The sequence below is a fragment of the Perognathus longimembris genome, chromosome 2 (assembly GCF_023159225.1).
Source record: "Perognathus longimembris pacificus isolate PPM17 chromosome 2, ASM2315922v1, whole genome shotgun sequence".
Taxonomy (NCBI): Eukaryota; Metazoa; Chordata; class Mammalia; order Rodentia; family Heteromyidae; genus Perognathus; species Perognathus longimembris.
Window position 1 is genome coordinate 102,568,508 of NC_063162.1, and position 27,091 is coordinate 102,595,598.

Sequence of the window (27,091 nt, forward strand, 5' to 3'; positions counted from 1 at the left end):
AGCCTAGCTGTGACCCAAGTGGAAGAGCACTAGCCTTGAGCACAAAAGCTCAAGGACAGCACTCAGGCCTTGAGTTCAAGCCCCAGGACCAGCAAAAAAAAAAAAAAAAAGGGAGAGGGAGGGAAAGAGGGAGGGAGGGAGGGAGGGAGGGAGGGAGGGAGGGAGGGAGGGAGGGAGGAAGGAAGGCAGGCAGGCAAAGGCAACTAAAAACCCTTTCTGAAGGACTTATTGTTTTCCAGTGTTAGGCCAGTGTGTCCTCAAATTAAGTAGAATCTCAACATCTTGTTGAGCCAGTTTGTAAATTCCAACTTCGTTCAATGCTGCTGTGGCAGGAGGCTGCCCTGAGGCTGACTGCAATACGTCTTTCAGGAGTAGTGCAGAACCAATGTTTAAGGTCAAAACAATACAGGCTTCTTTTACACTGGTTAGGGGGAAAAAAAAGAGAAATCGATTATCCATATATCCATATTATCAGCAATTTCATTTTGGGAAACTAAACAGCTTCCTTGCACTGCCAGACACATATCCTCTGTATAAACTGTTCCTGGATTTGTTATTTGGCTTTCTATATATACGGGGACCAGCCATCTGCATGAAGTTTATAGTTCAACTATAAGTAAGAGGATCATTAGTAACTATGACTTGAAGGGCTGAAATGAAAAGCAGTAGAAAGGTACAATACTAGGGAAAATTAGAAAACAGTAACAGTCCAGTCTTATACAACAGAAGTTTTCAATGACTATTTCAGAATCACACAAACCCTGTACAAAAGGTAAATATTAAATCAACAAATCCTGAAAATATTTCTTGCAATGATTCTCATATACATTTGTGTGTGTGTGTGTGTGCGCTCACACACATGTGTATGTGTGCCGGCACTGTGGTTTGAACTCATAGCCTTGAGTTCTCCACTTTTTCTGCTCATGGCTGGCACTCTACTAACTGAGCCACAGCTCTACTTCTGGCTTTTTGCTGGTTAATAGGAGACCTTTTTGCTCAGGCTGCCTTCAAACCACAATCATCAAATTCAAGCCTCTTGAGTAGCTAGGACTATGAACCACCAGCACTTGGCTTTACATATACATTTATAATTACAATCAATAAGAAAATTTCCTTCGTGGCTGGGAATATGGCCTAGTGGCAAGAGTGCTTGCCTCGCATACATGAAGCCCTGGGTTCGATTCCCCAGTACCACATATATAGAAAATGGCCAGAAGTGGTGCTGTGGCTCAAGTGGTAAAGTGCTAGCCTTGAGCAAAAGGAAGCCAGGGGTGGGGGCTGGGGGTATGGCCTAGTGGCAAGAGTGCCTGCCTCGGATACACGAGGCCCTAGGTTCGATTCCCCAGCACCACATATACGGAAAACGGCCAGAAGCGGCGCTGTGGCTCAAGTGGCAGAGTGCTAGCCTTGAGCGGGAAAGAAGCCAGGGACAGTGCTCAGGCCCTGAGTCCAAGGCCCAGGACTGGCGCAAAAAAAAAAAGGAAGCCAGGGACAGTGCTCAGGCCCTGAGTACAAGGCCCAGGACTGGCAAAAAAAGAAAAAAAAAAAGAAAATTTCCTTCTAGTCTGGCCTATTATTAGGTAATAAATATGTCTGTGATCTCATATTTATTCAATATGAAAGAACTGCATTTATTTTTATCCTTACTTTCTATTTATCCTTGTAGTAATAAGCAAATAGGACCATTAAGCCAAAAGCCAGGAATCAAAGCCCACTATATAATTTATACCCAGTTTGATTAACTTTCTAAAGTCAGTCATGAATCATGTGTATTATTTTTATTTGCCCACTGTGCTCTGCATACATAATAGACCAATAGTGAATGTTTTAAATTTTTAACTGATCTGATTCTACTGTACATCAATGGGACTCAAGAACTATTACAAAGGAGTTGACTTCCTCTAACAATTGGACACATCAATATTAATTATTAAACATAAAGCTTACTGTTTAAAATAATTTTCTGGTCTCTTGCAATAGTGGGAAAACAAAGGAAAAAGATTCCGAGTCATATCAAACTGCAACTGGGCTGCTCCTCCTTCATTGAAGTGATTAGCCAGGATTATCTGAAACAAAGAATAATTTATATAATGGCTGCTTTTATTGCCATGCCCCCTAAATATAGTCTGACCTTCCTTCCTTTCTTTTTGTTTGGTCAATCCTGGGCTTGAACTCAGGACCTAGGCACTGTCCCCGAGCTTCTTTTGCTCAAGGCTATACCACTCTACCACTTGAGCCACAGTGCCACTTCTGGCTTTTTCTGTTGATGTGCTACTGGGGAATCGAACCCAGGGCTTCATGCATGCTAGGCAAGCACTCTACCACTAAGCCACATTCCCAGCCTTCCTTACTTCTTGATAGATGTACACATCCAGCTTCTCCACAAGCATTTGCCAGAAAGTTTTAAACAAAGTGAAACAAAGCTGCTGCTCCAGCTGAAGCAGACGATCCCGTAGTGTGAGCAAGAATGGGCAGGCTGAGCTAGAGAGGGACATCACTGCCTGTTCTGACTGAGACGGCAAGGACAGCCATCTGTGAAGACAAAAAACATTCATGATTACTGTAGAAGCTTCACCACTTTAAACATTTTTAAATTGAGACAAGGGGAATTTTGAATAAGAAAAAAAAAGTGTGGCTAGGAGCTAGTGGCTCGTGCTTGTAATCCTAGCTATTCAGGAGGCTGAGATCTAAGGATCCCGGTTTTATGCCAGCCTGGGTAGGAAAGTCGGTGATACTATTACCTCCAACTAACTACCAGAAAACCAGAAGTGGTGCTATGGCTTACAATGGTAGAGTGCAAGCCTTGAGCCTTGAGCTCAGGGACAGTGCCCAGGCCCTGAGTTCAAGCCCCATGACTACAACAACAACAACAAAAAAAGTGTGATCCAATATTAAAAACTTAGAAAATAAACATATTTTAGCTGTCAGACACTCTATTCAATGAGGATGACAAATAGTTCAAAAAAATCCCCTAAACTTAATATAACTTTATTATTATAAAAGTTAAATGTATTTTTGGCAGTTAAAACATAAGCTAATATTATGCTCTGAATTTTCAGCAAAAGCAACAGGGAATAATAACACCTCCATATCATATTTACATGATATTTACAAACAACTGAAGATCCATTGGATTTAATCCTTAGCACTGAGTGGGAGGCAGGGGCATAAAGTTTGGAGAGCAAAAGGCCAAACCCTGGACTATGCAGACACACTGGAAATTTGACTGCATGAGCCATCTTTCAAATTTCACTAAACTAGTGTTGAGGTAAGTTATACAGAGGAAATACCTTTCTTTCTTGTACAATTTTGCCGTATCTTTAACTTCTCTAAAAACATGGTCCACTTGACGAGTCAACATATCATGCTTCAAACGCTCTAAGAGGTTAATCATGTCATCAAAGACAGAACTCTCCATAGAGGCTAGTTGTCCCAACTGCAGTTTACTGAGGGTATTGTTCTCTGCCAGGACTTCCAATGCTGCCTGCTGAAGCTGCAGGAAGAACTGAAAGCAAAAAACATACTAACATCTTGAAACAGAATATATGTACCATACAGCTCACAAATCAGTATTCCATTCCAGGGTTTGAATATTTTTCACAAGTTAGAATGTTTTCATTACTTCTTGCCACCCAGACTCCCTCACTTTTAGTCTTTGCCCAATTCTCTCTCCAGTCCCACATCCCGAGGCAATTACCATTCTACTTGCTCTATCTCTAGATTTGACTATCCTGGACATTTCAAGTCAATGAAATCATATAATGTTTGGCTCTTGGTGACTTCCTTTACTTAGTATCTACTCCAAATTGGGTTTCTGTCACATACAACTAAAGAATCCTAATTCTGAATGACTGGATAGTTCAGGTTAGCCATATTCTGGTAATAGTTATCAGTAGACTGAAATGAATAAAAGATGAACTGTGTTTTTCTTTTTCTAGTTATGTAATTATGTAATACAAGACCTTTAATGAGTTTTTATTGAAAGCATTTGCAAGTTGGGGAATTGTGAAGATGAGTCAAGGGCTTTTGATGTTAAGACAATTAACACCATGTACTAGGACAATTTTAAAGGTCAACTCTGAAAGTGTCATAGTTTTCTGTTGACAGAAAGCCCATTTAATACAGCATTACACATTAGGTTTCTACAGGTACAGATGAGCACCAAGTAACTGAGTTAATGATGCTCCACAAATTTCATTGAAGCTAAAATCTGTCTAGGAATGAATCTCTTATTAGATCATCTGGCGTAAGAATCAAGAATGACTATTTCATACTATTGAAAAGCTCAGCAATAAATGGAGCAGTGTGGGAGCTGAAAGAGTAAAATACTCAAATTAGAAACAATACAAAAGTACAAAATGAATGAGTGCAGATTAATTGACTTAATGATAAACTCATTCATAATACTGTGAAATTATTCTGTTTCACTTTTTTCTTGCTCAGTAGAATGACATTATGCACACAGATTTCAGTTGATATCTTTATTGAAAAGCACTTAAAGCCAAGCACTGGTGGCTTTTCCCTGTAATCCTAGCTACTCAGGCTGAGATCTGAGGATCACAGAATACAGCTATCCCAGACAGGAAAGTCTGACACTCATCTCCAATTAACCACCAGAAATCTGGAAGTGGCTCTGTGGCTCAAAGTGGTAGAGCACTAGCTTTCAGCAAAAGAGCGCAGAAAGAACCCAGGCCCTGAGTTCAAGCCCCACAACCGACAAAAAACAACAACAACAACACAATAACAAAAACAAACCACTTCAAATACTTATTGAGTCTGACAGAACATCCAGATAAACTATGTGTTTTATCAAGATTTTATCTTGTTATTAGTATATTCATTCTATCTCCTGATTATTTTGGCTTATTTGCCTGCTTTTAAAAGGATGAGGACTGTCTTGTTTTTGCATTCACAGTAAAACTGGTATAGTGAGGAGTATGTTTTCTGATGCATTAATAGTACACAATAAGTTTTTGTTCTGTTTTGTTTTTTTTGCTAGTCTTGGGGCTTGAACTCAGGGCCTGAGCACTGTCCCTGGCTTCTTTTTGCTCAAGGCTAGCACTCTGCCACTTGAGCCACAGCGGCACTTCTAGCCTTTTTTATATATGTGATGCTAAGGAATCGACCAGGGCTTCATGTATATGAGGCAAGCACGCTTGCCACTAGGCCATAGTCCCAGCCCAAGTTTTTGTTCTATAAACAAAATAAACCAGGTGCTGGTGGCTCATGCCTATAATCCTAGCTACTCAGGAGGCTGAGATCTGAGGATTCTGTTGGAAGCCAGCCCAGGCAAGAAAGTCTGTGAGGCTCTTATCTCCAATTAACTGCTAAAACAAAATAAAAAGCTGGAAGTAGAGCTGTAAGTCAAGTGGTAGAGTGCTAGCCTTGAGCAAAAGAGGTCAGGGAGAGTGTCCAGGTCTTGAGTTCAAGCCTCAAAACCAGCACAAAAAAGAAAAAAGGGCTGGGAATGTGGCTTAGTGGTAGAGTGCTTGCCTAGCATGCATGAAGCTCTGGGTTCGATTCCTCAGTACCACATAAACAGAAAAAGCCAGAAGTGACTCTGTGGCTCAAGTGGTAGAATGCTAGCCTTGAGCAAAACAAAGCCAGGGACAGTGCCCAGGCCCTGAGTCCAAGCCCCAGGACTGACCAAAAAAAGAAAAAAAGAAAAAGAAAGGAAAGAAGGAAGGAAGCAAAGGAAGGAAAGAAGAAAGGGAGGGAGGGAAGAAGGAAGAGAGAAAATGTATTATATAATATGTTGAGAATATGATTTTTTGTCTTTGACTCATTTAAATATAATCTTATTTCTAGATTTTCTTCCTAATCCAGGCATGATTATTTTTAAATGTCCATGCTTAGATGTATTTATTTCATTTATTTTTATTTTACTGCATTAAGACCTGATATTTGACATCTTTAACTAAAATTAGTTTTTTATTGTTTTACTTTCCTGTCTATTTTCATTTATGACACAATTATATAATTTATACCTGTATCTTCATAGTTGTTTTCCTCTTTATTCAGCAAAGTAATTTTCACTATATATTTCGCCATTCTGTCATGAAATATATCTGATAAAAACATACAATAAACCCAAGGAGATTTGTTTTTGGTTGGTCGTGGGGCTTGAACTCAGTTCAGTGCCTGTACACTGTCCCTGAGCTCTTTTCTCAAAGGTAGTACTCTACCACTTTGAGCCATAGTACCACTTCTGGCTTTCTGGTAGTTAACTGAAGATAAAAGTCTCATGGACTGCACAGGCTTGCTTTGAACCATAATCCTCAGATCTTAGCCTGCTGAGTAGCCAGGATTACAGGTGTGAGCCACCAGTACCTGGCCCAAGCAGATTTTTGTGTCTTCACATAATCATAGAACAGTGATTCCCAACTTAAGGGTACTCTATCCAAGAAGGTCTGGAAAGCTCTCTATGTAAAATATCTAAAGAAATTAATCTGTCTATGTTGAGGCTATAAAGGCTAATTAGTTTTCTTCACTTTTGATTGGAAGTACATACCAGAAAATTTGATTACTAGAAGCCCTGACAGCCTTATATTGCTTGGATTAATGAAAAAGTTTTTCTCTGCAGTAAAATTTTAATCCCATGTTACAAAAGGGACATGATTTAGATAGATAGATAAAAGTTTTGAACTCAGAACTTATCCTAGCTAGGCAAGCATACCATTTCAGCTCAGTCACCAGCCTTTTATATTTTAGTAAAAAGGGTCTTGCATTTATGCATTCCTGGCCTGGATTACAATTCTATTACAGTATATAGCCAATTGGCAAGACCCTATTATTTGCCTTGGTTTTTTTTGTTGTTGTTGTTTTTGTTTTTGCCAGTCCTGGGCCTTGGACTCAGGGCCTGAGCACTGTCCCTGGCTTCTTCCTGCTCAAGGCTAGCACTCTGCCACTTGAGCCACAGCGCCGCTTCTGGCCGTTTTCTGTATATGTGGTGCTGGGGAATCGAACCTAGGGCCTCGTGTATCCGAGGCAGGCACTCTTGCCACTAGGCTATATCCCCAGCCCTATTTGCCTTGTTTTTTAAAGTTCTTATAATCCTAGCTTCTCAGGAAGCTGAGATCTGAGAAGGGAAGGAGGCTTATAGCCAGCCCAGGTAGACAAATCTTAAAGGCTCTCCTAATATCCAGAAAAAAGCTGGAAGAAGAAGCATGGCTCAAATAGTAGAGTACAGCTGTGAGCAAAAAAGCTGAGAGTGCAAGACTGAGTTCAAACCCCAGTACCAGCAAAAGAAAAAAGGAAAAGAAAGAACAAAAGAAAATGAAGGGCTGAGAATATGGCCTAGTAGTAAAGTGCTCACCTCGTATATATGAAGCCCTCAGTTCAACTCCTCAGCACCAAATATATAGAAAAGGCCGGAAGTGAAACTGGTCCTTGAGCAAAAAAAAAAAAAAAGAAGCCAGAGATGGTGCTCAGGCCCTGAGTTCAAGCCCTAGGACTGGCAAAAAAAAAAAAAAAAAAAAAACCAAACAAACAAAAAAAGAAAATGAAGGTAAGTGACAGGCCCCAGGCCATGTTAGCTAACTATTCTACCACTAAGCAGCCATAATTCCCAACCATAAATAATGTTTTACTGTATGAAATAATTAAAGCTTTAAGAATGTTTCTTTTTTTTATAATTCTCAAAAATATGTCCTATTTTGAAGGCATTTCAAGAAGTATAAAATGTTATTTTATTTTCCTCAGACTTAGATTTTTAATTAGTTAATTAATTTATTGCAGTAGACCAGGCTAGGTAACCAAGTTTGCCACTGAACTAAATGCTTATACCTCAAAGATCTGGAGTTTATTGATTTTTTTTTATCATTGTTAAATGGTTATTTCTCTTATGATGTCAATTACCAATATTTCCTGTGTACATAGTACAAAGACAAAAAAGATTCATTCTATAAACAACTATTCCCCACTGTTTGTGGAACTGGGGACCAAATCTAGGAACTTGTTTAGTCCAGGCAAGCACTGACCTACATTCCCAGCTCTCTTATGATTAAGTCTATTAAAATATCAAGATTGTTTATTTGAGATTTGATTGAGAACAAGGTATGCTTTAATCACATCTTCTAAGTTTGACATCATTGCCATTCTTATTTATACATCTGTCTATCTATCTATCTATCATCTACTGTTTAAAGTCAATATTTCAAAAGGCTTCACTAGTTCTAACAACTAATGTATTACTTAGTATAAAAGCTCATGAACTCACCACATTGTCAGCCCAGTCTGCTAGTACAGTTGAGATATAGTTCACCGCATTAAGAATTGCACAGTATCGAAAGCCCAGGGAAGCTCTAGTCTCTTCTTTCATCACCTGTGTCAATCGGATTCTAAAATCATCTACTAAGTCCTTCTGTAACTCTAGAAACTGCAGCTTTCGGGAAGCTGTGGGTAGATTTTTATATCTGTCTGTGGAGAAAATTAATAAGACCGATGAACATTTTGGTACCATCCATGACACATTAAAATTTTTTTCCTGACTATTCTGCTGCCTTTGTCAAAAAATTGACTAAGTTTGAGTCTACTTCTAAACTCAAATTTAATTATATACAGTGTACATTTTGGTAAAGATTCATTAAGCAGTGTACTTAAATGATTCTTCGGTAAGCAAATGGCATTTTTTTTTAATTTTTTTTTTTTTTTTGGCCAGTCCTGGGCCTTGGACTCAGGGCCTGAGCACTGTCCCTGGCTTCTTTTTGCTCAAGGCTAGTACTCTGCCACTTGAGCCACAGCGCCACTTCTGGCCATTTTCTGTATATGTGGTGCTGGGGAATCGAACCCAGGGCCTCATGTATACGAGGCAAGCACTCTTGCCACTAGGCCATATCCCCAGCCCGCAAATGGCATTTTTTTTTAAGGAAAGGGAAACTCAGATTAATTAAGTTACCTATTTAAGAACTAATATCTAAAATACTACATTAATTTCTAAATTAATATCAAAAATATTTTTCCAGGGGAAAAATGTTGAAGAAAAAATATGTATTAGAAAATGGGTAGTGGTTTTGAATGGATAGTTGAAAGTTTTTAATACTATCCTCTTTCTGTGCTTGTTTAAATTTTTTCCTAATAAAAGATTTTTTTAAAGGCTTGGTGGCTCAAGCCTGTAATCCAGGCTACTTGGGAGGAGGAGATCGGAGGATTGCCATTAGAGGCTAGCCTAAACATAAAAGTTCACAAGACTCCCAATTCACCAGTGGCTGGGCACTGAGCACATATCTGTCATCCAAGTGATGAATAGAAATACAAGAGTGCCACAGGGGTTGGAGGCATGACTGAGTTGGTAGAGTGGTAGCCATTGTGTGAAAGTGGCAGGTATGTACCAAGTTCAAGTTCCAGTCTCATACCAAAAATAAGGACTATGTAGTCTAGACTAGCCCAGGCATAAAAGTGAAACTCTACTTTGAATATAAACAATGCAAAACAGAGGTAATGTATAGTGGCTCAAGTGGCAGAATACCTGACTGATTAGCTAACACAAGGCCCTGAATTTCAATAACACCATTTTTTTTTAATTTTAGTGTTTTTCCTTTTTTTCTTCTTACTGCTAAGAATACAGAATTGGGGCTGGGGATATAGCCTAGTGGCAAGAGTGCCTGCCTCGGATACACGAGGCCCTAGGTTCGATTCCCCAGCACCACATATACAGAAAACGGCCAGAAGCGGCGCTGTGGCTCGAGTGGCAGAGTGCTAGCCTTGAACGGGAAGAAGCCAGGGACAGTGCTCAGGCCCTGAGTCCAAGGCCCAGGACTGGCCAAAAAAAAAAAAAAAAAAAAAAAAGAATACAGAATTATTTACTGATTGGCAGGAATGACCCATCTCCAGGTAGTCATACAGGTCTAAGAAGTGGATCACCATTGTGCTAACAGGGCCTAGGGTGATGTCAATGTGGGCCCACTGGCACCATGAGAACCTGCAGGCCTACAGTGAGGCATTTCAGATGATACCGACTAGGGCCAGCAGCTGCCAGGCCACCCTCCAACCAGAAAAACCTTGCATGGTAAGAATTCCTATTCTCCTAGCATACACAAGGTCTTGGGATCAACCTTTACTACTCATTAAAAAAAAAAAAAAAAAGAAAAAAAGAAAAAAGTAGAGCTATGGCTCAAAGTGATAGTGTACAAGCCTCGAGCAATAAAGCTCAGGGACAGCGCCCAGGCCCTGAGTTCAAGCCCCAGGATTGGCACCAAAAAAAAACCCCAAAAAACAAAAATCTTTTGGGCTGGGAATGTGGCCTAGTGGTAGAGTGCTTGCATACCATGCATGAAGCTCTGGGTTCAATTCCTCAGCACCATTAAACAGAAAAAGCTGGAAGTGGCACTGTGGCTCAAGTGGCAGAGTGCTAACCTTGAGCAAAAGAAGTTCAGGGACAGTACCCAGGCCCTGAGTTCGAGCCCCAGGACTGGCATAAAAAAAGAAAAAAATCCATCCTATATATGTTAAACCTAACACTGAATATGTAAAGCAATAAGTAGTATTAAAAATTAAAAATGAATACCATAAAATATTGTTCTGAAATAGCTCTACACAATAATTTTTTAAATAATTTTATTTATTTTTGTGTTTATGTGGTACCAAGGAATCAAACCCGGCGCCTCATGCATGCTAGGCAAGCACTCTACCACTAAGCCACATTCCTTGCTCTCAACAATAATTTTTAAACATCATTTTTTTGGCTGTTTCTAAAGGTAAATTAAGGGAAAAATCTGGATGTCTGCATTACAAAATACATCCATGTTTTAAAACAGGTATAACTATAGACAGGCAATGTCTAGACAGGCATCTGGCATTTTAACCTTTTTTTTTTTTTATTGTCAAATTGATGTACAGAGAGGTTACAGTTTCATATGTTAGGCCCTGGGTACATTTCTTGTACTGTTTGTTGATTTTAACCTTCTTTAGAGATGCTTCTGGAAATTATTACTTTACTCTCTGCAATCCTTGATAAATCAAGGTCAAGAGAATAATATTTTAAATTTAGAGTTGGGCTGAGCATGGTTGAGAAGCTCACAGAGGAGGATTACTTGAGCGCCCTTGAACGCACAGGAGTTCAAGGCCAGTTTGGAAAACATAGAAAAATCCCCATCTCTTAAAAACAAAATATGAACCAAAATTTAAGTCAATCACCATTTACTGAAGACATTTAAAAAGCTGAATGGCAATAAACTTAAATTCTTAGATGAGCATTGGTGGCTCATGCTTATAATCCTAGTTACTTAGAAGGCTGATCTGAAGATCAAGGTTGAAAACCAGCCCAGGCAGACAAATCCTCAAGGCTTTTATCTCCATATAACTAGCAAATAGCCAGAAAGTGAGGTGTGGCTCAAGTGGTAGAGTGCCAGCCTTGAGGAGAAAAAGCCAAACAAGAGTACTAGGCCCTGAGTTCAATCCCCAGTACTTAACATTTTAAAAAAATTGAAAAGTTATATTGTCCTTAGATTATTACTAAAATAAAAGCTGAATATGAAGGTTATAGCCATTGTATAATATTAATTTTTTTTTTTTTTTGGCCAGTCCTGGGCCTTGGACTCAGGGCCTGAGCACTGTCCCTGGCTTCTTCCCGCTCAAGGCTAGCACTCTGCCTCTTGAGCCACAGCGCCGCTTCTGGCCATTTTTTCTGTATATGTGGTGCTGGGGAATCGAACCTAGGGCCTCGTGTATCCGAGGCAGGCACTCTTGCCACTAGGCTATATCCCCAGCCCTAATTTTTTGAATTCAGTATTTTTAAAACAAAGTCCCATCTTAAAAGACTTATACTTACCAGTTATAACCAAGAGTAGAGTCATAAAAGTTTCTGCACAGTCTGGAACTTTCATTTCATCCACATCAGTGATATCCTTATATTGTGATACCCAGGCAGCTTCTGATGAAAGCATTGAGTCCATTTTTTGAAGGGCAACTAACACACACACACATATAATTCATATTAAAAAGGGATTATGTCACTTGAGTAATTATAGCCATTCCTAATTTTTCAATCCATAATTTGTTTTAAGAATGATGACTTCCCCTGAGGCTTGAACTCAGCCTGGGCACTGTCCCTGAGCCACCACTTCTGGCTTCTTCTGAGTAGTTTATTGGAGATAAAAGATAAGACTTTCCTGTCCAGGCTGGCTTTGAATCACAATCCTCAGATCTCAACCTCCTCAGTAGCTAGGATTACAGATGTGAGCCACCCACACCGGCTTGAATGATGACTTTTCTTTCTCTCTCTCTCTCTTTTTGCCAGTCCTTGAACTCAGGGCCTGAGCTCTGTCCCTGAGCTTCTTTTGCTTAAGGCTAGCACTCTGCCACTTGAGCCATAGCACCACCTCTGGCTTTTTCTGTTTATGTGGTGCTGAGAAACCGAACCCAGTGCTTCATGCATGCTAGGCAAGCACTCTACCACTAAGCCACATTTCCAGACCCTGAATGATTACTTTTCTATACAAAATGAACCTATAATCTCTCACTAGTTGTGCATTTAATTGTGCTGTATTTGGGGATTTAATTAATAAGGTATTATAGTCCCCCTTACCCAAATCTTCAAAATAGTTATACTGATAAACAAGATACATCCCAATCAATTATACCAAAAGCAAAAAATACAAGAGGTAAAATCTATTAAACTGCTCTGTACTCTCTTAACTTCAATATTCCAATCTATAAATATGTAGAATGTAATTCTAGGAAAAATTGAAATGAAATGAAAACAAAGTTATCTCTGAAGACAACTTGTAATTCCTACCCAGAACTGACAAGAAAGATAAACAATCCATACACATAAAAATAGACATCTCTATCATATGGCCACAAGAATACTTACATTTTCTCTCCACAGTCAACCATCTCTGAAAACAAGTTTCTTCTGATAAAATATGCATACAACTAGCAAAAGTGCCAGGATAGCCATGAACACTGTGTAGTTCTCTTTCAAATAAGAGCACTTCATCCACCAAATGACAGAAGAGACTGTCATCATAGAGAAGACAAGGGATATCGAAAGCTAGCTTCTCAAGAACGAGCATCATAAGGCCTCGAGAAAACTCAAGCTAGAAGAAAACACATAAAGTATACAAATGACAAGCTTTTCAGTTACATGTGCAATTATAAAACTGAAACACTTAGGATTCTCTTACCCTTGCATTTACTGTTGAGCCTGCTTTGTCCAATATTGGCTGAATCTTCTCATCTAGAAATTGAGTGTGGTTTCCAATCCACATAAGAACCTGAGCCAAGTACCATTCAGGCTAAGGAAGAAAGTAAAATGTTTGAATTCCTTATAGTTATTTTACTAGAAGGTTATAGTGAAATGCCCTTAGTTATAAACACACAACACTTTAAAAATTGGCTGAACATTCCTATATGTAAGAGCACTATTTCTACTCTAAACTTTAAACTCATAAAGACTTACTTATCATATGTTTGCCAATGTACACCCAACAAATTCCACTAATGTGGATTAGTCAAAAAATTCATAAAATTCGGGGCTGGGAATATGGTCTAGTGGCAAGAGTGCTTGCCTCATATACATGAAGACCTGGGTTCAATTACTCAGCACCACACATATAGAAAAGGCCAGAAGTATCACCACGCTGTGGCTCAAGTTGGCAGAGTGCTAACCTTGAGCAAAAAGAAGCCACAGACAGTGCTCAAGCCCTGAGTCTAAGCCCCAGAACTGGCAAAAAAAAAAAAAAAAAAAAGAAAATCATAAAATTTAAAATGCCATATTGGTGCTTAGAGTATAGCTCAGTCTTAGAGTACTTATCTACCATACACAAAGCCTTGAGTCCAACCTCTAGTATCCATTTACTAAATGATAAATCGCTAATGTGTGCTAAATATTGGAAATACAAAAGTAATAAGAGGAGGCTTTAGCCTTGGGGTAACACAATTTAGGTTTGGTAACAGTACTAGGTCAACTGGGACCACACTTCAAAAAGCAGCTAACATAACTCACAATTTCATTTTTATCAAATTTTCATTGCCACTTTACAACTTTAAGCTTACTGCTTTGTCTTACCTACTAACTACTACTAAGTGACTTTACTCTTGTATACACCAATACCTAACCAAAAAAGAACACCCATAAAGTACAAACAAATCTATTGTCACTCTGCTCTTTCCCATGCAAACAGAATTACCAACACCTTGATTTCTTTAAAATTCTATGATGCCTATAAGTTTCTTTGTATAAAACCCATAATGCCTGATGTGATCTGGCCCTCAACAATTCAAACTATTTACTGAACCCCTATACATGCGTTACATCAGTTGTAGCAAAACTCAAGGACAGGCAAGGTAGTGTCTGCCTTCTCATAGTTTCCAAGACTAAGATTTAACCTGGTTTTTAGCCAAATTAAAAATCTCAACAATATGCCCAGTATATATTGGTATGGTCCATCAGTTAAAATGTTAGTGATAAAATGGAATTTTACAAAGCCATTAGAAAGAATAATATTATGTCATTTTCAGGGAAATGGATGGACCTAGAACAAATCATGTTACGTGAGATAAGCCATATTTTCCCTTATATGAAGAAGGTAGACCTAAAATACACAGGAACATGATATACGGGACTCTAGGTATTCACAAACAGTGAGACCAACAGAAGATACTCTTAGGAGAGGAACACAAAGGCACAAGGCCTATGTGCATCTGATCATATAAAATATTTATCAAAATAAGCTCCAGGAAATGGAAACAAAACATTTATTCTTTGTTGCTGTTTTAGTTTTTGTCTTTTTTGTTCATTTGTCAGTCATAGGGAGGGTAAGGGGGGTACAGAAATAGAGGTACAAAGGTGAACAAATACAGAAGTAGTACTTAATAGACACTATGTTGAAAGTGAACTATACAACTGGTAGGTGGGGAAGGGAGGGAAAAACTGGGAGGGAGTGAAGGGGTGACACTGTCCAAAAAGAAATGTACTCTACCTGATGTATGTAACTGCAACCCCTTTGTACAACACCTTTATTTTTTTTTACTTTTATTTCTTTATTTTGTTGGTCATGGACTTTATCTCAGGGCCTGGGCACTGTCTCTGATTTTTTTTTTTTTTTTTTTTGTCCGAGGCTAGCACTCTACCACACTGAGCCACAGCTCCACTTCCAGTTTTCTGGTGGTTAACTGGAGACTTTCCTGCCCCAGCTGGTTTTGAACTATGATCCTCATATCTCAGCCTCCTGAGTAGCTAGGATTATAGGCATGGGCCACTAGCTCCTGGCTTGTACATCACCTTTATAATAACAATAAAAAATATTCTTAAATGTTGGTGATAATTTCCTCAAAACTGTTTACATAGTTAGGCACCAGTGGCTCATGTTTATAATCCTACTCAGGAGGCTGAGATCTGAGAATCTCAGTTCAAAGCCAGCCTGGGAAACAGTCTGTGAGACTCTTATCTCTTATCAATTGCAAAAAAAAAAAAAAAAGGAGTGGAGCTGGAGTTCAAGTGGTAGAGTGCTAGCCTTGTAAGAAAAAGCTAAGAGATAGCACCCAGGTCCTGAATTCAAGCTCCAGGAACAGTACCCAAAAGCAAAAAAGATTTACATAATTCTTTCTTGCCAATTATAAATCATTTTAGCATTAGCACCTCTATTTGAAAGCTAATACTCTATCTTTTGGAATTCAGCTTCTCTTTTCAATATACTTGTAAGTCAGAAGAAGCTATTTGTATAATGAAACATATTGGAAACCAGTTATAAACTCTACCACAACAAATGGAAGGGCACAACCAAAGACAAACTTGAGAAAATGGTTAGATGATGTGCCAAAGAGTAAACTAATTCTTTCAACATAACACAAGTCCCCAATTATATCTAAAAAGGCCTATGACAAAAATAGGAATTTTAACTCTTTAGAAGAAAATGCAAACAGAGGCAGCTTTTCACTTAAACTGGTAAAAGTACAGAACAGAAACCATTGACATTTGCCATTAATAAAAATCAAGGACAAGGTAGGCATGGTGGTTCTTGCCTATGATCTCAGCACTTTGTAGGTAGAGGCAGGGAGATATCAAGTTCAAGGCCAGCCTAGGCTACATCACGAATTCAGAGGTAGCCTGGACTATGAAAAAAGACCCATGGGCTGGGGATATAGCCTAGTGGCAAGAGTGCCTGCCTCGGATACACGAGGCCCTAGGTTCGATTCCCCAGCACCACATATACAGAAAACGGCCAGAAGCGGCGCTGTGGCTCGAGTGGCAGAGTGCTAGCCTTGAGCGGGAAGAAGCCAGGGACAGTGCTCAGGCCCTGAGTCCAAGGCCCAGAACTGGCCAAAAAAAAAAAAAAAAAAAAAACCCTGTTATAAAACAAAAATAAAAACCAAGGGTAAAAGTTGACAAAACACACCTTACTTATAACATTAGTCTGCCGGTTGCCTCTGAAGTGATATCTGAACCTCTTCTGAAGAGGAGTGAGCATAATCTGGATGGGCAGGATGATAGAAGGGGATGCGGGAAGAGAGTATTTCTCTGGGAGTTGTTTTGGCTCAGTAAGTAATTCATCTCTGACATAGTCAAGTCAAGGAAAAAGAATCAAAAGCATATATAAACACACAAAAAAAATTTCAACAAGTCTATCAATACTAAGTATGGATAATTACCCATATAACATGCAATCTCTACATTAAATATGAACTCAGTAAAAATGCACAAAAAAGTATTTGTTATTTCCTAAAATAACAAATAGTAAGTAGATAAGTTCAAGAAACCTGTTACTAAGGTTTTCTCCTAGTTGTCTATTTATTCTATTGCACCAACTGACCTGTATGTGGTACGACACTTGGTTAGTTGCGTATCTCAGAACTCTTGCTGGCAGCCCTCCCTTCTATCCACAATTCACTTTACAAGAGAACACTCCCCCACTCTGTGGTCATTTACACATCCAGTCCAATCCAGGACACTCATTTGGTTACGTGGCCACTTTGAAAACGTTTTGTTCCCTAGCCACAAATCTATGATAGGAAGAACAAATTTTTCATAAGTTTTCCTTCCAACAAGGATACGAGGTTTGTAGCTTTAGCAGCTGACAAAACAAGGTCTCCAGGTTACTGTACATCTCAGGGGCACTGGCAGGTCGACTGAAGCCAACAGTTTGTGACTGGGGGGGTGCAATGAATGGCCAGTGAAGCTGGGCTAAAATTTCCTCAAAATCACTGCAACAGAAAGGAAAGGCACATGTTTCAGTACTATGTCATCAAATGATCACCAAGTAGCTACCAGAAAGCAATGAACATGAAAGATGGGCAAACTCCCTACCTTGTAAGCTTGTCCTTCAGAATTTTGTGCCAGAATTTAACTGTGGCTCTCACAAAACCAAGAAGATGAGTGCAGGATGATTCCCGAAGCTTGATGTCAAGCTCTGTCATGGTCATCAGGGTAGAAGCGGCCTCAGGCACATTGTTGGTCATCAGATATTGCTGAATGTTATCACTGCAAACAAACAAAAACAAACTTAAGGATAGTTTCTTCAGAATAATTTCAAATTCAGGGATTGATTTACCTTTCACCTTGTGAAAGACTCAGAGCCTGAGGTCCTCTAATTCTTAGCATCTCAGGATGCCTTCCTCTACCTATCCTCCCACTCCTTCCAACAGAACTCATTTCTGCTAGGCTTTCTTTTAGAAAAATCCTCTATGTCCTTTTTAATTTTTTTCCTTTTTTCTTTTTTTGTTCATGGGGTTTGAACTCAGGGCCTGGGCATTGTCCCTGAGCTCTTTTGCTCAAGGCTGGCACTCTACCACTTTGAGCCACAGCTCCACTTCTGGTTTTCTGGTGGTAAATTAGAGATAAGAGTCTCACAGACTTTTCTGCCCAGTCTCGCTTCAAACTTTGATCCTCAGATCTCAGTCTCCTGAGTAGCTAGGATTATAGGCATGAGCTACCAGCACCCAGATCTTTTTCTTTTTTAAGACATTCATATTTTTTTACTTAAACAAAGTATAAGTGTTAGAAATCAAACCCAGGTTTCAATAGCTTACTAAGAGGATAATGTGGACTACATCTGTATGACCAAGTAGGATAATCTTCACTTATACCTACTGTTCCCAGTAGAACGTGATTTCTACTTCAAAGAATATATTCCAAGTTAAGCACTATAATAAAATAAAGACTATTGTGATTAATGCATAGATGTAACCAGGCACCAGTGGGTCACACCTGTAATTTTAGCTACTCAGAAAGCTGCAATCCTTGCCAGGCACTGGTGGCTCATGCCTATAATCTTAGCTACTCAGGAAGCTGAGACCTGAGGATCACAGTTCCAAGCCAGCCTGGGCAGGAAAAGTCCATGTGATTCTTACCTCCAATTAATCATCAGAAAGCCAGAAGTGGTGCTATGGCCCAAAGTGATAGAGCACTGGCCTTGAGCAAAAAGAGCTCAGGGATAGCGCCCAGGTCCTGAGTTCAAGTCCACAATTGACAAAAAAAAAAAAAAGAGCTGACATCCAAGGATGAAGGTTCAAAGCCAGCTCAGGCAGAAAAGTCCACAAGACTCTTATTTCCAGTTAATCAGCAAAAAGCCAGAAATAGAGCTGTGGTTCAAGTGGGAGAGCACCAGCCTTGAACAGTGCCCAGGCCCTCAATTTAAGCCCCATTATCAGAGTAAGCACATGCCCACACATGTGTGCACGTGCGTGCACACACACACACACACACACAAGAAATGCACAGATATTACCAAATTTTAAATGCAGATGCAATGACAGAACATAAAATATATGCGTTCTAGGATGATATAGACCTCCACAGAACATTGCAGCATGAAGGCTACTTACAACACAGGAAAAGCCAAAGTAGCAGCGTCCATTCAGAATGACACAGCTGTACGGCAGCATGCATCAAACAGCTGTGACAAACATGTTAGTTCTTATAAGAAGAAACTACTCAAAAGAGCAAGAGAAAGTACTAAAGAATAAACAGGGCATTAAAAGGAATTTGGAGATGAGGAGAAATGCCAGAAACCCAAAAGTAAGCTGCAAACAGAAATACACAAAACCTAAGAAACCTAAGGGAAATAACACTTTTTTTTTTTGGTGCCAGTCTTGGGGCTTAAACTCATACCTTGGATGCTGTACCATGCTAAATTATACTGACTCATCCTTGCTTTGTTTTAACCCTTACTATAGAATTGATAACCATTAATGTGTTTAGAAAGACTATGGAGAAGTCTTCCAAGAGTCATATATACACAAGAGTTTTACATAGGCAGTACTTACAGATGAAAACATTTTGCTTATTCTCAAACTTGGAAACAAACTATTTCTCTTTTCCCAGGTCATCTTGGTGGTACATTTCTCAGTCTTAAGATGGTGTCTACTATCTATCCAGAGTCAAATATCTGCAGACTTTAAAGTGGAGCTTCCTCTTCCTGCATATGATAGAGGAACTCAAATGCCTCTAGTAATAAGGGTTGCTAGCCAGTGGCGAGCCTTTGCTGATGTGAAGAACTGGCCGTCTGTGGAGCCTGGGAAGGATGAGGTCTGAAGGATGAAACCCATGTAATAGGAACTTCAAGCTTTGGAGAATATTAATGGAAAATTTCAGACCCTTCCACACAATCCAGTTTCAGCTTCGTTCTGTCATTTTCATTTCCCTAATAAAGCTTTTTTTTTAACATGAAAAAAGGAGTTTTACATAAAAGAGGTGTGTCTAAAATTATGGTGTTAATAGTAATCCCAGAAATTGACTTAAAGCTTTTTTTTTTTTTGCCTGTCCTGGGGCTTGAACTCAAGGTTTAGATGCGGAAATCACACAATCTGCTGGCTTCAAACTTTGATCCTCAGATCTCAGCTGCCTAAGTAACTAGCAGATATAGTAGCACCTGGCTACTGTGCAGTCCTTATTTGATAATTCCCACTAAACACTAAATTCTAGAGCAATATATTTCATTAAATGACAATCTCTAGACATTAAGCAGAAATACCTATGCCAGTGGAAGACCTATGCCAAACTGAGGGTTTGTTTTATTCGTTTGGCATTATCAATTATAGTTTTTAATACCCCCTACTCCTGTACAAAACAAAATGCTAAGACTTAAAATTTTAACTTACTTAGATTACTTTCTTTTAAATGCAAATTATACTCTCTGTAAAGTTTATACTCATTCACAATAAGGGAAAAGAATCATTATCCTAATGCTATTTTCATAATTGGCAAAATTATTATAATCTTTAATTAACTCAATTATTTAATGGCACACACACACTCCCTAAGACACAGCCACAGAAGAAAATAATAATTAGGAGAACAAAGAGGCCCATTTTACCTTAGTTCTTCGACTTGTGAAATCCATTTAAGATAAGCAAGATGCCGTTCAATCTTTTCGATCTGGTTAATCATGGCCCCAAGATCGTCCATCCAGGGTTGTGCAGTCAGCAAATGACTATTAATAGACCTGAAGAGATGTGTTTCTTGCTCCAGATACTGATTAAGAAATTGTTTCGATTCTTCTGCATTTTTTAAGGCACTTTGAATTCTTTTAGGAATTTCTGATGAAATTGTAAGTACCTAACCATACCACAAAAAAGGCAGCAATTAAATTTCCATAAACTTTTTTTTTGGCCAGTTCTGGAGCTTGGACTCAGGGCCTGAGCACTGTCCCTGCCTTCTTTTTGCTCAGGGATAACACTCTGCCACTTGAGCCACAGCGCCACTTCTGGTCATTTTATGTATATGTGGTGCTGGGGACTAGAACCCAGGGCTTCATCTACACAAGGCAAGCATTCTTGCCACTAGGCCATATCCCCAGCCCCTCCATAAACTTTTTTATTACTTCATTCCTTTCCACATACACACTCAAAGGAAAAGGTTTGATATCTTCATTCTGTGTTACTTAAACCTAAATGTACAATGTTGTATATACAGAAGCATACATACATGCATAGATGTATACATAGTGAAGTACCTACCACCTATAACCAATGGCTCTTGCCTATAACCCTAGCTGCTCCAGGGGCTCAGCTAGCCTGAGCATACCAATAGAAATTCTTCTTATGTGGGTGTTGTTTTTTTGTTTTAGTTTTTTTGCCAGTCCTGGGGCTTGCACTGAGGGCTTAAACATTGTCCCTGGCTTCCTTTAGCTCAAGGCTAGCACTTTACCACTTAAGCCACAGTGCCATTTCCAGCCTTTTCTGTTTATGTGGTGCTAAGGAATCGAACCCAGGGTTTCATGCATACTAGGCAAGCACTCTACCACTAAGCCACATTCCCAGTCCCTAATACAGAGATTCTTTATTAACCAGCAAAGGGCTGGAACTGGAGGTATGACTCAAGTGATAGAGCTCCAGTTGGGAGTGGAAAAAGCTAAATGAAGCTCTGAAACAGCATCCAAGCTGAGTTTAAGCCCCAGAACTGGCACGCACACACGCGCGCACACACACACACACACGCATACACAAACACACACACAAAAGAGTAAATGACAAACTAGAAAATAGAGCCAGATAACAAAAACATTTTTTAAAAATATATATATATTTTTTACTTCCATTATTTTGGCACTTTTGACACAGGCTTGCCTGGTACTTGCTATGCCCAGATCAAAGATCAATTATGGTGGGTGTTGTGAGTGTGTACAGGTCTTGGGGCTTCAACTCAGGGCCTTAGCTTTTTTAACTCAAGGTTAGCACTCTACCAGGTAGGCCACATTCTACTTCCAGCTTTTTTGGTGGTTAAATGCTAGCCCAGGCTAGCTTTAAACTGTGATCCTCAGATCTTAGCCTCTTAGTAGCTAAGATTAGAGGCATAAGCCACTGGCACCTGCCCAGGATCTTTTTCTTTTTTCTTTTTAAAGAAGCCTGACAGCCAAAGCAAAGAACAAATGCCTAATAAGGAAACTGGACTAGTACAAAAGCAAAGGATAAAATTCTACAAGTGGAGCTGGGAATGTAGCTTAGTGGTTGAATGCTTGCCTAGCATGCATGAAGCCCTGGGTTTGATTCCTCAGCACCACATAAACAGAAAAAGCCAGAAATTGCGCTGTGGCTCAAGTGGTAGAAAGCTAGCCTTGAGCAAAAGAAGCTCAAGGGCAGTGCCCAGGCCCTGACTTCAAGCCACAGGACTGGGAAAAAAAAAAAAAAAAAGAATATCCAGGTCAGGAGTTTTGGGGAGAATTTGGAGAAACAACTGAAGGAGACACAATGAAAGGCTGCCTGGGGAGGCTGAAGGCAGACCACATACTGGATTGTGTGATATTCTCCACAAGGCCTTGCAGAAATGGAAGAGGCTCACAGGGCCAAGCTAAACATGGAGGCTAACAGTAGGGAAAGTGGAAAGTCAGGAAGACATAGGGCCAAGGTGAGGGGTGGGGGCCTAAGAACACAGGATAACAGAAAACCTGGCCATAACATGTCCACATACCAGTTTGCTTAACCTAACTTAGGACTTGCACAATACAAATCTTTTACCTTTGACAATAGACTAGTGCTACTACTGAGCCCCATTTTTTTTAAAGATTATTTTAATTAGGTTTACATGTAAAAAGAAAAAAACCCTGAAAATACATCAACATACAAGGAAATTAAACTGTCTTTCAACCAGACTCCCAGAAATAACCAGTGTTATAATTCCTTTCCTGTTTATTTGCAAAAAGCTGGAATTATATTGTTTAAAATATCTAAATATATCATGAAATTATTTACTCACAAAAGTACTGTAGCAGTTATTATATGAAAACTATATAAGTGTGGCATACCCTACGTGATTACTGTCTAAGATTTTGGTACACTGGATATTGTATATATGCCTACCTGATCTAGGGAAGGGAAAGAAAAATGAAGGTGTAAGATATCACAAGAAATGTATTCACTGACTTATTATGTAACTGTACCCCCTTTGCACAACACCTTGTCAATAAAATTTAATTTAAAAAAACTATACAAAATGCTACCTGTCGTTATGCTTTTAAGACACAAACCAGTAAGTAGGACTTTATCTTTTACATTTGTAAAATGCATAGCACATTATAGAACCTCAAAGCTCGTTATACCTTAAGTGATCAAACTATCTGTCATAATCTGTCCTTAAAATTATATAATAGCAATTGCTCATATTTTACTGTTTATAATAAGTATGCTAGTGATAATATTTCAACGAGATTTAACACTTACTTGTTCTTCTAACTGCATTTTACTTTCTGTCATTTGTTCTATGAGTTTATCAAGTTTCTTTAAAGATTTAATGTCACTTCCCACTTCCTTTTCTATGAATGCAGACACATAAGAACGAAGATTATCTTCATCTGTACTTTCACTGACTTGCTGAATTCCAACAAATGATGCAACATTTATGTCACCTACAATAACAAAATACCAAACACTATGATGTTAGAAGAAATAAGAAATATATACAAGGAAGCCTATCTACTTTTGAAAGTTAATAATTTAGAGCTTGAGTGTAGCTCAGTAATACAGGATTTGCCTAGCATGTTCAATCCCCAGCACCATACCAAAAAACAAAGAAATAGTTAATGAATATATACACGTATACTATATAGCTCTTTTAATAGTCTATCTGTAGACAGATATCCAAATATTCAAATGAATAACTAAAAAGCAATCCATCAACCAAGTATTACAAAATGCTTATTAACTGAGAAACTTTACAGTCACAGAAAATCTTCCAGCTGGGCATTTGGTGGTTCATGCCTACAATCCTAGCTACTAAGGAAGCTGTGATTTGAGGATTGTTGTTTGAAGCTAGCCTGGGCAGAAAAGTCTGTGAGACTCTTACTTCCAACTAACCAGCAAAAAGCTGGAAGTGGAGCTGTGGTTCGAGTGGTAGAGCACCAGCCTTGGACAAAAAGCTCAGGGATAGTGACCAGGCTCTGAGTTCAAGCTACAGGACTGGCACCAAAAAAAGGAAGAAAGGAAAGAAGGAAGGGAGGGAGGGAGGGAAAAGAAAAAAGGAAGAGACAGAGACAGAGACAAAGACAAAGAGACAGAGACAGAGACAGAGAAGGCAAGATTGATTCCCCATGTCTGACCTGAATAATCAGAGCTTTCAAAAGACACTGGCATCATGGTACATAATACCATTTCAAAATTTGTAAGGAATCAAAGTTCTTATCTAGAATAATAACAAAGAGGATCATGAAAGAAAATACTAGGGGGAAAAAAGATTGGTGTAACCACTAAATTGTGCAAAATGACATTCTTTCCATGGCAAATAAACCAGAGATGGCCCCATTTATATTGGACTTACTGTGTAGCATTAATCTCATCCTACTTAGCATATGAAATTTCTCAGTCTACTCTTTAGTCAGTGCTTGAAAATTGGTCATTTTGTCTTACAAACCAGTTTTTTCAGTCTCCAACATCTACCTCTCTAGGATGTTTATTAAAGCATAATTAATTTAAGTTAGCTCTAATTCTTTGTGGAGTGACACAAGTCAAATACTGAATAAGAAATCCTCAATTTTTGTTTAAACAAAATAAGAATACAACTGTTTAAATCAAATATATAATCTACTTAAAAAGAATTATTTTCCAGTGTCCTAAGTTTGTGGACCAAGAACACTCTCCTCTTTCCCAGGTATCTCTAGATACTTGTTTCTGACCATCGGTGCCAGGGTGGCTCTCCGAAACCTGCCCTGCAACTCGGTGAAATCTGAAAGTTTACAAGTTCCCTGGCAGAGTTAAGGGGTGACATGACCTATATTGCCTGCTATCTCCTTTTCTTCCCACTTCTTCCATGTGCAGAGATAAAACTGTCTTTGAAGTATTTGTTTCTTATCATGCATGGTTTCCTCCTTCCTCAGCAAGTTCAGGAAACTCAAAGTTTGAATCAAATTTGGTGTAATGGTATCTCCATTAAACTGTGCAAGAATTAAACATATCCCCCTGTCTCATTCTGCTTACCTACCTTTAAAAAGAAGCAATTAGTGAGGCACTAGTGGCTCATGCCTATAATCTTAGTTACTCAGAAAGCTGAGATCTGAAACTCTTATCTCCAATCAGCCACCAAAAAAATGGAAGTGTAGTCCAGTATCAGAAAAAAAAAATTACTCTTTACATGTAATTACTGAATGTGGCATACTACATTCTTAAGCAAATTTCATTCTTCAAAATGACACACTGGTAATTTGGCAGACTATATCTCCCCTTTTCATTTTTGTAAGAAGCACTCTTAATTGCAAAACAGTTGACTGAGCCACTGGAGGAAACAAGAACAAAGTCCTTGACATGTCAATTTGCATCCATCATTTTACTACAGATATACTAATAGATCAGTAGGCCTCAGGCTTTCCAAGCATCGAAACAGGGTAAAGGTAAAGGGTGAGGTTTTGTTGGAAGCTTCAAGAAAAGCTGCTGACTGTGGAAGCGTTGGACAGATGGGAGCTTTCTTTCTGAGGCAACGTTAAGGGCAAACCTTACTCCCAATGGCCACCTAACTAATGTAAGCCCCCTTCCTCTTGCCACTACTACCGACCCTCAAGCCATAGAAGGGCTATTACTTGCTTTTCCCCTTCCTCTCCTAAAACAAATTAATCAAATTCATGTCAAAAGCCCCGGGGGAGCCTGGTGAGAAAAGAAGAAAAAAATGAAAGGAAAACAGTGGTAATCATCTCTCACAGACCCGTAATTCCTAAGGCTTCATAAATGGACGCTTCATTAAAGTGGCAGGCAGAACTCCAGTGAAACCACACCAGCCCCTGCATGAGGTAGGGGTCAGGAAGGGGCTCTTCTCCAAAGCATATCTTACCATTTCAGAAAGATAAGAATACGCATATGGTGACAACCAGTATCTATTACTATGTAAGCCTATTGCACAGACATCCACATTTCCTCTTAAAGGCTTAAGCTAAGAATCTCCGCAGCAAACCCTGGAAGGGTGTCTGGCGAGGCAGAAAGAGCTAGGGGGGATTGGAGCCTGCTTACTTTTCTCCTCGAGCTTCCTTTCGTCACCGCTTTCCGGGCAGCACTAGAAGGAAAACAGGCGCGTCAAGCAAATTAAAACTGCAGAGGCAGAGGGAACGAACCAGGGCTCTGGCAGCCGCGGGGAGGGGAGACCCCGGGTGCCGGGCGGCGGGGGGAGGGGGGAGAGGGAGGGGGAGGCGAAGCTGTCAGGTGCAGCCCCGAAGGACGCTCGACAACCCAGCGGACATCTTCCCCAGAGGTCAGGCAAGACCCGGCTGTCCACCGAGGCCACCACCCCTGGGCCCCGGGGTCGCTGCACGGACGCACCCTCCGGGGTCGCCGACGGTGCCACCCCCGGGGGACCACCCGTGACCGTCCGTCCCAGCGTCGCCAGGGCCGCCTCACCAGGGCCGCGGGCGCTTCGCCCATCTGGCCTGCCTGGAGCATCCCGCGTCCGCTCGGGTCCTCCGCCCCCCGCGTAGCCAGCGTGGCTGGCCTGGCCCAGAGTGGGCAGCCAGGGACTCCAGGTCTGCAGGAACGAACGCCACCTCGACTTCCTCCCGTCGTCTCGATGGTTCCGTCCTCTCGGCCCAGAGAGGCCGATCCGCTGAAATGCCGGCCGGCGCTGCGGTGCCCCCTGCTGGCCGGAGGTGGGAACAGCATCTCAGACCGCCTCTTCCCTGCGCCTGTGAGAGGGACTCCCCCTTTTGCTTCGTTGGATATTCCTCCCGCCACGCCATTATATTCTACATTAATTAATCTTATATATGCGTGTATATGACTATGTATATTTTGTAATAGTGTGGGTACACATATATACATATACACATATGTACATAGATAATATCCAGCTGGTGTGAGAATGTGAGCAAGCTTGGTGAGTAGAAGCTTTATTTGGTTCCATTAGTTGGGAGATTTCCAAAGAATGTCAGTATCTACGCGTTTCTTTGGGTTGTTTTTGTTTTGTTTTGTCAGGAGTACTGGAGTTTAAACTCAGAGCCACTTGCTCAACCACCAGAGCCACACCCTCTTTTGCTTTTAGGTTTTGATTGTTTGTTTGTTTTTGCCAGTCCTGGGCCTTGGACTGAGCACTGTCCCTGGCCATTTCTGACCATTTTCTATATATGTGGTGCTGGAGAATTGAACCGGCTTCATGTATATGAGGCAAGCACTTTGGCCACTAGGCCATATTCCCAGCCCTTTTAGTTAGTTTTTGAATAGGGTCTTTGAGTTTTTGTCCAGGCTGGCT

At 40.0% G+C, this 27,091-nt stretch overlaps 1 protein-coding gene across 1 annotated transcript; it reads right to left on the minus strand.

The window, feature by feature from the left end:
- Positions 1–115: 115 nt before the first annotated feature.
- Rint1 (RAD50 interactor 1) lies at positions 116–26,418 on the minus strand. Its single transcript, XM_048339822.1, has 15 exons — positions 26,248–26,418; positions 25,864–25,906; positions 23,095–23,279; positions 20,253–20,494; positions 17,246–17,419; positions 16,993–17,142; positions 16,338–16,494; positions 13,125–13,235; positions 12,812–13,037; positions 11,768–11,905; positions 8,219–8,418; positions 3,291–3,505; positions 2,352–2,532; positions 1,948–2,066; positions 116–421 (listed from the first exon to the last, which is right to left on the minus strand). Exons 1-15 carry the CDS (start codon positions 26,287–26,289, stop codon positions 226–228), a joined length of 2,379 nt encoding a protein of 792 aa, XP_048195779.1. The 5' UTR covers positions 26,290–26,418; the 3' UTR covers positions 116–225.
- Positions 26,419–27,091: the final 673 nt, after the last annotated feature.